The sequence below is a fragment of the Macaca thibetana genome, chromosome 2 (genome assembly GCF_024542745.1).
Source record: "Macaca thibetana thibetana isolate TM-01 chromosome 2, ASM2454274v1, whole genome shotgun sequence".
NCBI classification, from domain to species: domain Eukaryota; kingdom Metazoa; phylum Chordata; class Mammalia; order Primates; family Cercopithecidae; genus Macaca; species Macaca thibetana.
Genome location: NC_065579.1, coordinates 152,963,586 through 152,977,129, shown reverse-complemented (window position 1 = coordinate 152,977,129; position 13,544 = coordinate 152,963,586). Strand labels below are relative to the sequence as shown.

Genomic DNA, 13,544 nt, shown 5'->3' with positions numbered 1-13,544 from the left:
GCAGGGCTCCCAAGCTTTCCCCACCTGTGTTAGCCAGACCTTTGGAAATCCTTAATTAGAATGTAAACTCCATCATAGCAACTATTTTTGTGTACTTCATTCATTGCAGAATCCACAGACTTATGTAAGTGCCCATTTGTAGGTGGTAGGCAATAAAAATTTGCTGAGTAAATGTGGTTCTGCTAGTGGCAATTCTGCCTTATGATCTCCATAGCCTTGATGAGGGAAAGCACTGTAGACCAGTTGAATCATTTGCTTCTTTGTTTCTTTAATATGCTAGTTTAAGCTGCAGACTCTCAATGCCCATCCCAGGAAAGAGGGCCAGGGTTTATAGACTGTGTGTACAAGAGTCAGTAAGACCTGATTCATTCCCAGCTATGCTTCTCCTCTACCTGGCCAAACTTTTAGATCTCATGTCTCTTCATCTTTAAGAGGTTGATAATAACTGTCCATTATCCCGTGTGTTTGCCGAGGATCACAGGAATCATGTATGTGAAGCACTTGAATGTCTGACAGTATCCTAATGCTGCTACTGAATGTTACTGCATCATTTCTTCACTCTTAGGATCGTACTGAAGAACAGATGCTTAGTTAAGTTTAATTTCTTTTCAATTAAATGCCAAGCCTTAGGCCATTCCTTGTTATTGCTGTTCAAACTTTTTGGTCTCAGAACCTCTTTATATTCTTAAAAATTGTTGAGGACTCCAAAGAACTTTTGTTTCTATAGGATAAACCTAGATATTTACCATATTCAAAGTGAAAACTGAAAGATTAAAATATATTTATTCATTCCTTTCAAAATAAAGTGATAAATGCATTGCATGTAACTATATTTTCCACACACACACACAAATTGTGAGACCAATGGCATTGTTTTACATTTTAGTACTTTAGGGCTTAATGGAAGATGACAGAATTCTCTTCTGCTTTGCAGTCCCTTTTCTGATGCATTACTTTGAAGTGTAAGAAGAAAATCTGACCTTATACAGATATGATGCTAGGAAAAGGAGTATTCTTATAGCCTTTGAAATAATTGTGGATATTCTTTGAAACTACAACACAAACTCAACAAGTAGCAGTTTCTTAAAGATGAGTTGCAATGTGAAATTTGTTTTCTTTTTTTGAGGCAGAGTCTCACTCTGTCACCCAGCCTGGAGTACAGTGGCATGATCTCAGATCGCTGCAGCCTCTGCCTCCCAGGTTCAAGCGATTCTTCTGCCTCAGCCTCCCTAGTAGCTGGGACTACAGGTGCGTGCCACCACGCCCAGCTAATTTTCATATTCTTAGTAGAGACGGGGTTTTACCATGTTGGTCAGGCTGGTCTCAAACTCCTGACCTCAAGTAATTCACCCTCCTCGGCTTTCCAAAGTGCTGGGATTACAGGCATGAACCACCATGCCTGGCCTGCAATGTGAAATTTGAAATCATATGAATGAACTTTTCAAACTCTGTCACATTAAAATCCATTGGCCTACATTGGACTTTGAGTGGATCTTTTACCCACGCATGATTTTGTAACATACTGGTCATTTGCAAAATATTGGTTTATGAATTAAGAAGCTCTTCTAAATTTATTCCCCTACACATTTGTTATAGAATAAGAGTGAAAAAGTAAAATAACATGCAAGATGTCACCACTGAGGGAGGCTAGCTGAAGTGTGTGCAGCACCTTCACCATATATATTATTTTGCTCTTGTGAATCTGAAATTAGTTCAAAATTAAAAGTAAACAAAACAAAACCAATAAATAATATGGTAATTTTTGCTTTCAATATTCATATACATTCCAAATAACTTTTACAAATTTAAGACCTATTATATGTAACCAGATATTTACCATATGTGTGGCTTTTCCTTTATTCTTGAAGTTCCAATTTTCCCTCTTAGGAAGAACTTTCTTGAACACTCCATAGAACAGGACTACCAGCCACAGATTCTCATAGTTCTGAGAATGTCTTCTTTTCACCTTCTTTCCTGAAAGATATTTTCCCTGGATATGGAATCTGAGTTGATTGGGAGTGATGGCAAGTGGTGTAAAAAAGAATCTAAGTTGACAGTGGAACAAAACCTTTGAAGTGCTAAAAGAAAAGAACTGTCTTTGTTTCTGATGAGAAATCTGTGGTCATTTGATCTCTATCTTTTCGTATATAGATTGCACTTCAACAATCTCATCGAAGAAATATCCCTCTACTTTGAGTCACAAAGATATTGACACACGATTTCTTTTGTTATTTCTAAAGTTTCATTTTTGACAAGTACAGCTAGAGTATTTATCTATGTTATAAAATATGAATCATTTTCCAGCTGAGGTAGAGCAATTGGGGGTTAACCTCACTTGCCAGATGTAATACAGCAAGCTCAGGCTCCTTGAAAGCATTGCTATCCAGCGAATGAATTCCTCATCAGCATTCCCTATCTCATAGGCCTTCCATCTCAGATTCAGACACCATGATGAACAGAATGGCCCCAGGGAATCGCCAGCCAGACCCTTTCATCAACAGGAAAGATCCCAACATGAAGATGATACAACCGCAGGATCCAGCTAGTCCCAGTGAGTATCATCCTTCTTTCTCCTCTTTCTCTCTCTACTGCCCCCTTCTCATGTGGCCCTGTAATTGCATTTTGCATTTGTTTTAAGGCAGCTATTGATTGTTGCTAAAAATCTATTCAAAAAGTCTTCCCATTATAAAAGGAGAAATACATTTGAAATCAAATGGGCCTTTGGTCCATGGTTGATTCAAATTATGAGAGATAAGCTAAGAATATAATATGTAGAGCAAGTGAGAACGTTTTTCTAGGAGAAAACATCTGAAGCATAGAGAGATAGAAATTGAGAAATCTCCTTTTCCAAGGCAGGTATATTGTGGCCCAATATGGTGGAAAAATTAAAATTAAAAAAAAAGCTCATTATTCAGAGTAGTAGTGTATACATGTATAAAAAGATTTATTTACATAAGGTGGATCTTAGTGAATTGTTCTGAAATATGTATTTGTTATTTGATATTTTACCCTGGAGGTTTTCCAAACATTGTTTTTTCTATTTTTAGTAGAGATGGGGTTTCACCATGTTAGTCAGGATGGTCTCAATCTCCCGACCTCAGGTGATCCACCCGCCTTGGCCTCTCAAAGTACTGGGATTATAGGCGTGAGCCACCGCGCCCAGCTAACTCCTGACCTTGTGATCCGCCTGCCTCTGCTTCCCAAAGTGCTGGGATTACAGGCATGAGCCACCAAGCCTGGCCGGCTTATTATTATTATTATTATTTTTTCTTTAAAGATGGAGTTTTGCTCTTATTGCCCAGGCTGGAGTGGAATGGCGCGATCTCGGATCACTGTAACCTACACTTCTTAGAATCAAGTGATTCTCCTGCCTCAGCCTCCCAAATAGCTGGGATTACAGGCATGCGTGACCACACCTGGCTAATTTTTGTATTTTTAGTAGAGAGGGAGTTTCACCATGTTGATCAGGCTGGATGGTCTTGAACTCATGACCTTGGGTGATCTATGAGCCTCAGCCTTCCAAAGTGCTAGGATTACAGGTGTGAGCCACCAGTGCCCGGCCAGGCTTAATATTATTAATATGTCAGTACTACCTAGGCAATTTACAGATTTAATGCAATCCCTATAAAAATCCCAATGGTGCTTTTTGCAGAAACTAAAAATGTCTATCCAAAAATTTATATAAAGTCTCAAGGAATCCCAAATAGCCAAAATAATGTTGAAAAAGATGAACATATGAACAAAGCTAGAGGCCTCATATTACGTAATCTCAACATTTATTACAAATTACAGTAATCAAAGAGTGTGATGCTGGCATAAAGACAGATATATAGACCAATAGAAGAGAACAAAGTCCAGAAATACATCCTTGCACATATAGTCAACAAGGGTGCTAAGGCCATTCAATTGGGACGGGACAGTCTCTGAAACAAATGGTGTTGGGAAAACTGAATATCCACATGCAAAAGAATGATGCTGGATCCTTATCTTACCACACGCAAAAATTAAAATGGATCAAGTCCTAAACACAAAAGCTAAAACTGCAAAGTTCTGAGAAAAAACATAGGGGAAAAGCTTTATGACATTTGATTTAGCAATGGTTTCTTGGATATGACACCAAAAGCACAGGCAACAAAATATAAATAGATAAATCAGACTACATTAAAAATAAAAGCTTGCATGATCAAAGGACACAATCGAAAGGGTGAAATGGGGCTGGGCATGGTGGCTCATGCCTGTAATCCTGGCACTTTGGGAGGCCGAGATGCGTGGACCACCTGAGGTCAGGAGTTCTAAACCAGCCTGGCCAACATGGTGAAACCCCGTCTCTACTAAAAATACAAAAAGTAGCCAGGCATGGTGGCAGTCGCCTGTAGTCCCAGCTAGTTGGGAGGCTAAGGTGGGAGAATCGCTTGAACTTGGGAGACGGAGACTGCAGCAGAGATCATGCCACTGTACTCCAGCTTGGGTGACAGAGAGAGACTCTGTCTCAAAAAAGAAAAAAAAAAAAAAGTAAAATGGCAAACTATGGAGTGGGAGAAAATATTTGCAAAGCATTTATCTAATAAGGGGTTAATAGCTATAATACATACAAAACTAGAACTCAACAACAATAAAAAAAAATCCAATTAAAAATGGGCAAAAACCTGAGGTCAGGAGTTCAAGATCAGCCTGACAACATGGAGAAACCCCGTCTCTACTAAAAATACAAAATTAGTCAGGTGTGGTGGTGCACGTCTGTAATCCCAGCTATTCGGGAGGCTGAGGCGGGAGAATCACTTGAACCCGGAAGGCGGAGTTTGCGGTGAGCCAAGATCACGCCATTGAACTCCAGCCTGGGCAACAAGAGCAAAACTCCGTCTCAAAAAAAAAAAAAAAAAAAAAAAAAAAAAGGCAAAAACTTGAATAGATCTTTCTCCAAAGAAGATATACAAATGGACAAATCCATGAAAGATGTTCAGCAACATTAATTATTAGGGGAAAGAAGATCAAAACCACACCCATTAGGATGACAACTATCCAAGAAACAGAAAATAACAAGTATCAGTGGGGATGGGGAGAAATTAGAATGCTTGCAGGAATGTAAAATGGCGCTGCCGCTGTGAAAAACAGGATGATGGTACCTCAAAAATTAAAAATAGACTCACCATATGATACAACAATTTCACTTAGAGGTATATACCCAAAAGAATCGAAAGCCGGGTCTATGCTGGGCATGGTGGTTCACACCTATAATCCCACTTGGGGAGGCCAAAGCAGGAGTTTGAGACCAGGCTGGGCAACATAGTGAGACTCCATCTCAAAAAATTATCCAAGCATGGTGGTAATCCCAAAGTGCTGGGATTACAGATGTAAGCCACCGTGCCCAGCCGAAAAAAAAGTTTTTTAATTAGCCAGGAGTGGTGATAGTGCCTGTAGTCCTAGCTACTCAGAAGGAGGAGGCCAGAGGATTGCAGGAGCTCAAGAATTCAAAGTTGCAATGAACTGTGATCGTGCCACAGCACTCCAGCCTGGGCAATAGAGCAAGACTTTGTCTCTAAAAAAAGAGAGAGAGAGAGAAAGAAAGAAAAATCCTATTTGCCAGATGAGATGGGCTGGATTCCTGAACAAATAAATGAAGAGAGGAAACCCATTTAGACCAGTAGGTTATATTCAGGTGCAAAGACATGGGGTTTATTCCTAGTTTTTCTATTTCATAATAAAAAAAAAAAATTTGGCTAGCTCTTGCACAGAATATTCCTAGTTTCTAGAATAACGAACGTGTGAGAAAGATGAGAAGACAGAAGCTACTATCCACGGTCCTGAGGTTAAGTAGGGTAGAAAGACTGAGTACCAGAGAATAAAAGTAAAACAGAAAACTTTTCAGTGCAGGCAGGCAAACTAAAACTCAGAGGAGCCAGTTTCCAGAGTGAACAGACTGAGTACACAGAAAATTGAAGAGGTAACTCATGTCCTATCAGAGACAAAATCTCAGAAAGCAGAGAACAGAGCATTGTTACACAGGGCTCAGCCATTCAGAATCAAGACCTGGGATCTGCATTTTCTGGATCTTAAGCCTGGTTGGAGGAAAGGCATGGGAGATTCACCATAGTGATTTGTTTTTTGGTTTTTGTTGTTTTGGTGGGGGGAGAGATTGGTAATGTAAATGTAACCACCCCTTCTTTATCTCTGCCCTGAAGCAACATGGAGAAGGCATCAGGAACGTACTTCATTCTCCCGCCAACAGTATGAAGCGCTAGAAGCTCTGTTTAGCCAGACCATGTTCCCAGATAGAAATCTTCAGGAGAAACTAGCTTTGAAACTCAACCTGCCGGAGTCAACAGTAAAGGTCTGATCCCCTGTGGTGTGCTTGGTACCCCCATCCAAGCCACATTCACCTATCCAGCCTGGAAATTCCCCACCCTCCACACCTGCCCCACAATTGTATTTCATTGAGTACCTACTGAAACGGTATCAAACTGGGGACAGACTGGCCTCACTCATGCAGTTTGAAAAATGAGAAAAAATGAGGTTCAGAGGCAAAGTGACTGGGCCACAGAGATAGGAAATAGTGTTGCTAGAATTAAAACTCCAGAAATCAGATTTTTTACATTTGTACTATAGAGTTCAAATAGGGGAAAGGTGCTCATCCAGACTCCTCACTTAGAGTCTTTTTAAGCAAAGCCCTGCAATCTGTTTATTCATAATGCTACCAACAGGCAAATAATACTCCCTCTAACCTCTGAGCCTGCTAAAGCCCATGACATTTTTCTTTTTCTTCTTTCTTTTTTTTTTTTTTTTTTAGAGATGGGAGTCTCACTGTGTTGCCCAGGCTGGTCTCAAACTCCTGCGTTCAAGTGATCCCCTCGCCTTAGACTCTCAAAGTGCTGGTATTACAGATGTGAGCCACCGTGACTGGCCATACATTTTTTTCTTGTTTTTGTTTTTGAGACGGAGTCTCTCTCTGTCACCCAGGCTAGAGTGCAGTGGCACTATCTCCACTCACTGCAAGCTCCGCCTCCTGGGTTCACGCCATTCTCCTGCCTCAGCCTCCCGTGTAGCTAGGACTATAGGCACCCGCCACTGCACCCGGCTAATTTTTGTATTTTTAGTAGAGATGGGGTTTCACCATGTTAACCAGGATGGTCTCTATCTCCTGACCTCGTGATCCGCCCGCCTCGGCTTCCCAAAGTGCTGGGATTACAGGAGTGAGCCACTGTGCCCGGCCGGCCATACATTTTTATTGGAGTATTCCTTACAGTAGAGGCCTCCTGAAATAATCCTTAAAAATCCTTCAGTTCAAATTACTCACCTCTCCCTAGATCCTAGATCCCTGAACCAGCCTCTCTTCTCTAGAGTTCAGGACCCTGTCTCTGAACCCCCATCACAAACCCTGAAACACACCCACTTTCTTCCTTTCTGGGGCCCCAGACCTGATCTTCGTCATCCCTCCTATTGACTCCAGTCATGCCCATCTCTGCTTTTGCAGAGCCCAGTGTCATGGTGAATTTGAGAGGACATTAAGATTATAACCTGGCTGTTTTCACTCAGGAGAAGCTTCAAATGCCTTCTCCAAGAACAGCCCACAATCTCCCCTCTTCCCCCACTCCCAGGTTTGGTTCAGGAACCGGCGATTCAAATTGAAGAAGCAGCAGCAGCAACAGCAGCAGCAGCAGCAGCAGCAGCAATCAGCAAAGCAACGAAACCAGATCCCTTCATCCAAGAAGAATGTGCCCACCTCCCTCAGAACGTCCCTCAATCCTTATGCTTTTTCTCCTGTGATTTCAGATTTCTACAGCTCCCTTCCACCTCAGCCCTTAGACCCTTCCAATAGGGCATGGAACTCTACCTTCACTGAGAGTTCCACAAGTGACTTCCAAATGCAAGATACTCAGTGGGAGAGGCTGGTGGCCTCAGTACCTGCTTTGTACTCTGATGCCTATGACATATTCCAAATCATAGAACTGTACAATCTTCCTGATGAGAATGAGATATCCAGCTCTTCTTTCCACTGTCTGCATCAGTATCTCTCACCCACAAAGTACCAGGTAGAAGGACAGGGTTCCTCTCTCAGCACCTTTGCTGGTCCAGCTGTAGGCCTATCTCCCGCACAAACCTGGCCCAGTATGACAAGCCAAGGCTATCAAGCCTACAGTCAAGCCAACAGATAGCCTGGAATTTCAGAAAACCTCCAATATGGTAGACTTGGGACTAGAGTACTAATAAATATGGACCATTTAGAAAGGAGGTCTTCTTGCCTCTTGTACATGACTTTTTTTTCCTTTGTCTCATTTTAACCCAAACATCTGGGTCTGTGCCTCTGATTTCCATGGGAATGTTGCAAAAAGAGTTTTCCAAGTAGAGCTGGGCACTACGTAATCAGCCCCACAATTCTCCCTGAGAAGCCTGCCTAGTCCCTTACACGGCCAATGAGACGCCAAAATTCCCTTCCCAAAACTATCCTGGAGTTTCTAAAAGTAGGACAGTGGTTTTGGGGGTTTTCCACTTCATTTTTATGAAAGTAGGTCTCACTCTGTCACCCAGGCTGGAATACAGTGGTACAATCACAGCTCATTAAAGCCTTGACCTCCTGGACTCAGGTGATTCTCCCACCTCAGCCTCCTGAGTAGCTAGGACTACAGGTGCCCACCGCCACACCTGGCTAATTTTTGTTTTTGAGACAGAGTTTCACACTGTCACACAGGGTGGAGTACAGTGGCGAGATATCGGCTCACTGCAACCTCCACCTCCCAGGATTCAAGTGATTCTCCTGCCTCAGCCTCCTAAGTAGCTGGGATTACAGGCATGTGCCACCATGCCTGGCTAAATTTCATATTTTTACTAGAGATGGGGTTTCACCATGTTGCCCAGGCTGGTCTCGAACTCCTGACCTCCAGTGATCTGCCTGCCTTGACCTCTCAAAGTGCTGGGATTACAACACTTTGAGCCACTGAGCCTGGCCAATTTTTGCATTTTTTGTAGAGACAAGGTTTTGCCACGTTGCCCAGGCTGGTCTCGACTTCCTGGACTTAACGCCGTCCACCTGCCTCAGCCTCCCAGAGTGCTAGGAATACAGGAGTGCACCATTGCACCCAGTTGGGTTATCCAGTTTAAAAACACTTTTTTTTTTTTTTCAAGGAAACCAAAGAAAACATCATCCACTTTCTGTCTGTATCGTTCCGATTTTAGTATATGTGTTGCGGAAGTGAGCACACTATCATCCACTTTTAATGAGAAGAAGTCATAAACTTACATTTTGTTTCCAATTTTTAGGGTTTTTGTTGCTGCTGTTGTTGTTTTTTGAGACAGCAGTCTGTCACCGAGGCTGGAGTGCAGTGGCACCATCTTGGCTCACTGCAGCCTCTGCCTCCTGGACTCAAACAATCCTCCCACCTCAGCCTTCTGAGTAGCTGAGACTACAGACACACATCACCATGCCTGACTAATTTTTGTATTTTTAGCAGAGACGGGGTCTTGCCATGTTGCCCAGGCTGAGTTTGGGTGTTTTTTTTTAAGGGGACTTTCAGTCCTAATTTGAGGGGAAATTACTATTACCACTAGTTTTTATATATAGTACAATGAAAAAAAAAATATATATATATATAGTACAATGGTCCAGACATAATAAAAGGTGTAAAAACTGGCACAGGAAGAAATAAAAACAGAGTTTTGAAGGTGAGATGATAAACTTGCAAATCTAACAAAATAAAAATAGTCAAACTTTTAGAATGGTCCGGGCTTGGTGGCTCATGTCTGTAATCCCAGTACTTTGGGAGGCCGATGCAGGTGGATCACCTGAGGTCAGGATTTCGAGACCAGCCTGGCCAACATGGTGAAACCCCATCTCTACTAAAAATACAAAAATTAGCTGGGCGCGGTGGTGGGCACCTATAATCCCAGCTACTGGGGAGGCTGAGGCAGGAGAATCACTTGAACCTGGGAGGCAGAGGTTGCAGTGAGCCGAGATCACGTCATCACACTCCAGCCTGGGGGACAAAAGTAAGACTTCGTCTCAAAAAAAAAGCCGGGCGTGGTCACTCACGCCTGTAATCCTAGCACTTTGGGAGGCCAAGGCAGGTGGATCACGAGGTCAGGAGTTCGAGACCATACTGGCCAACATGGTGAAACCCTGTCTCTACTAAAAACAACAAAAAAAATAGCTGGGCGTGGTTCAGGAGCCTATAATCCCAGCTACTCGGGAGGCTGAGGCAAGAGAATCGCTTGAACCCGGGAGGCAGAGGTTGCATTGAGCCAAGATCGCACCATTGCACTCCATCCTGGGCAACAGAGTGAGACTCAGTCTCAAAAAAAAAAAAACCAAAACTTTTAGAATGACATTTTAGCACATTTTCCAGCCACATGATTAACCTACGAAATTAGTATCATTTCTGAACACTAGTAATAAAGAAACATAAGGGCCAGCCGTGGTGGTTCACACCTCTAATCCCAGCACTTTGGGAGGCCAAGGCGGGCGGATCACATGGTCAGGAGATCGAGACCAGCCTGACCAACATATTGAAACCCCATCTCTACTAAAAATAAAAAAAAACTAAAAAAAAAAAAAGCTGGATGTGGTGGCACATGCCTATAATCCCAGCTACTCGGGAGGCTGAGGAAGGATAATTGCTTGAACCTGGGAGGTGGAGGTTGCAGTTAGCTGAGATTGCACAACTGCACTCCAGCCTGGACAACAGAGCAAGACTCTATCTCAAAAAAAATAAATAAATAAATAAATAAAAACATAAGATAAGTACCGCTCAATGAAAAATGTACAAGTACCTAGGAATTCATGAAGAAAATACCTCTGTGGAGAAAACTTCAGAACTTAAAAAAGAACACAGAAAATGTTTTGAATACACCAGGCATGGTGGCTTATGCCTGTAATGCTAGCACTTTTGGAGGCCAAGGTGGGCAGATCACGAGATCAAGAGATCGAAACCAACCTGGCCAACATGGTGATATCCTGCCTCTACTATAAATACAAAAAAAAAAAAAAAAAAAAATTAGCTGGGTGTGGTGGCACACATCTGTAGTCCCAGCTACTTGGGAGACTGAGGCAGGAGAATCACAAGGATTGAAATTATGCAGTGTGTTCTCCAAACATGATGGAATGAATTTAGAAATCAATAATGGAAGAAAATTTGGGAAATTCACAAATATGTGGATATTAAACAACACATTCCTAAATAACCAATGGTTAAAGAGGAAATCACAGTCTGAGCAACATGGCAAAACCCTGTCTCTACAAAAAATACAAAATTAGCTGGGCATGGTGGCCAGAGCCCATGGTCCCAGCTACTCGGGAGGCTGAGGTAAGAGGACCCCTTGAGCCACAGAGGTCGAGGCTGCAGTGAGCCGTGACTGTGCCACTGCACTCCAGCTTGAGCAACACAGTGATACTGTCAATAGATAAATAAATAGAAGAAATTATAAGTAAAATTGGAAAACACTTGTAACTGAAAAAAACAAAAGCACAACAAACCAAAACATGGGATAAAGCTAAATCAATGCTTAGAAGGAAATTTATAGCTTCAAATGCTTACATCTTTTTTTTTTACAAAAAAGGTCTCAGATCAATAGTTTTACACAGGAAGGAAGTGGCATAGTTTTATTACTATCTGTCAAATTAAACTTTAAGGCAAAACTTTTTTATTGAGATGGAGTCTTGTTCTGTCACCCACCAGACTGTGCAATCTCAGCTGACTGCAACCTCCAACTCCCGGGTTCAAACAATTCTCCTGCCTTAGCCTCCCAAGTAGCTGGGACTACAGGTGTACGGCACCACACCTGACTAATTTTTGTATTTTTAGTAGAGATGGGGTTTTGCCATGTTGCCCAGGCTGGCCTCAAACACCTGAGCTCAAGTTATCCTCCTGCCTCAGCCTCCCAAAGGGCTGAAATTACAGGTGTGAGCCACCTCACCTGGCCAAAAGAGTTTTTTTTAGAAATAAAGTATATTAGACAACAACAAAAGGAACAATTAACCTGAAATACATAATAACTCTGAACTTGTATATACTTAAAAACATTACCCAAAATATATGAGACAAATTTTAACAAAAATTAAAATTCTTAAGAAAACTTCACCAATACATAAAGTGTGGTATATTCATACAACACTCTCAATAATTGATAATAACAGTCCAAAGAAAGCAGAAAGAAGGAAAGTCTAGAGCAGAAATAAATAAAATGGAGAATAGAAAAGCAATACAGAAAAAATTTATGAAATCAAAAGCTGGTTCTTTGAAAAGATCAACAAAATGGCAAACGTTTAGCTAGATTGACCACCCCCTCAAAAGACTCAAATTATTAGAATCAGAAACAAAAAGGCAAGATTTTATCACCAAACTTATAGAAATAAAAATTATTAGAAAGAAATACTATGAACAATTGAATGCCAACAAATTAGATAAATGAAATGGACAAATTCCTAGGAAGACACAGAATACCAAATCTGACTCCAGAAGAAATAGATGTTGAGAATAGAGCTTGCTATGGTATGAATGTGTCCCCCACAGCTCATGTGTTAGAAACTTAATCCCCAAAGCAGCAGCGTTGAGAGGTGGAACCTTTAAGGGTGACTAGGCAGAGCCCCCATGAATGGATTAATGCCATTATTGTGGGAGTGGGTTAGTTATCTCAGAAGTGGGTTCCCGATAAAAAGGATGGGTTCAGTGCTCTTCCCCAAAATCTTTGTCCCCACCCCCACCTCTCTCTCTTTTCTGTCTCTCTCTCTTTCTCTCTGTCTCTCTTCCCTCCTCCTCTCCCTTCCTTCTGCCATAGGAGGATGAAACATGAAGGGTCTGGCCAGATGTGGCCCCTCCATCTTCCATCTGAGACTGGAAGACTTCCCACCTTCAGCACTGTACGAAATAAATCTGTCTTCTTCATCAATTACCCAGTCTCAGGTATTCTGTTATAACAACACAAAAGTGGACTAAGACAGAGTTATAACAAGCACGGAGATTGAGTTAACAATTGAAAACTTCCCACAAAGAAAAGCCGAGTTCCAGATGGCTTCACTGCTAAATTCTACCAAAATGTTTAAAGAAGAATTGGCACCAATCCTTCACAAACTTTTCCAAAAAACAAAAGAGGAGGGAACTCATTTTATGAGATCAACATTGTCCAGATACCAAAGCTGAACAAAGACGCCATAAGGGAAGTACGTACTATAGTGAGTATCCCCTATCGGAAATGCTTGGAACCAGAAGTGTTTCGGATTTGGAGTTTTTTGCATTTGGAATATTTGCACATACATAATGAGATATCTTGGGGATGGGACACCAGCCTACACACAACTCATTTATGTTTCATATATACCTTATATACATAGCCTGAAGGTAACTGTACAATATTTTAAGTAACTGTGTGCATGAAACAAAGTTTTGACTGCGTTTTGACTATGACCCATCGCATGAGGCCAAGTGTGGAATTTTCCTCTTGTGGTGTCACATCAGTGCTCAGTTTTGGATTTTAAAGCGTTTTGGAACTCAGATTTTCAGATTGGGGATACTCAACTTGTAATATCTCTTCTGAATATAGATGCAGAATTCCTCACTAAG

At 41.6% G+C, this 13,544-nt stretch overlaps 1 protein-coding gene across 1 annotated transcript; it reads left to right on the top strand.

Annotated features, from left to right (window-relative positions):
* Positions 1-2,448: 2,448 nt before the first annotated feature.
* Positions 2,449-8,150, top strand: ARGFX (arginine-fifty homeobox). Its single transcript, XM_050781874.1, has 4 exons — positions 2,449-2,551; positions 3,284-3,400; positions 6,180-6,328; positions 7,593-8,150. The coding sequence occupies exons 1-4, from the start codon at positions 2,449-2,451 to the stop codon at positions 8,148-8,150; spliced, it is 927 nt and encodes a 308-aa protein (XP_050637831.1).
* Positions 8,151-13,544: the final 5,394 nt, after the last annotated feature.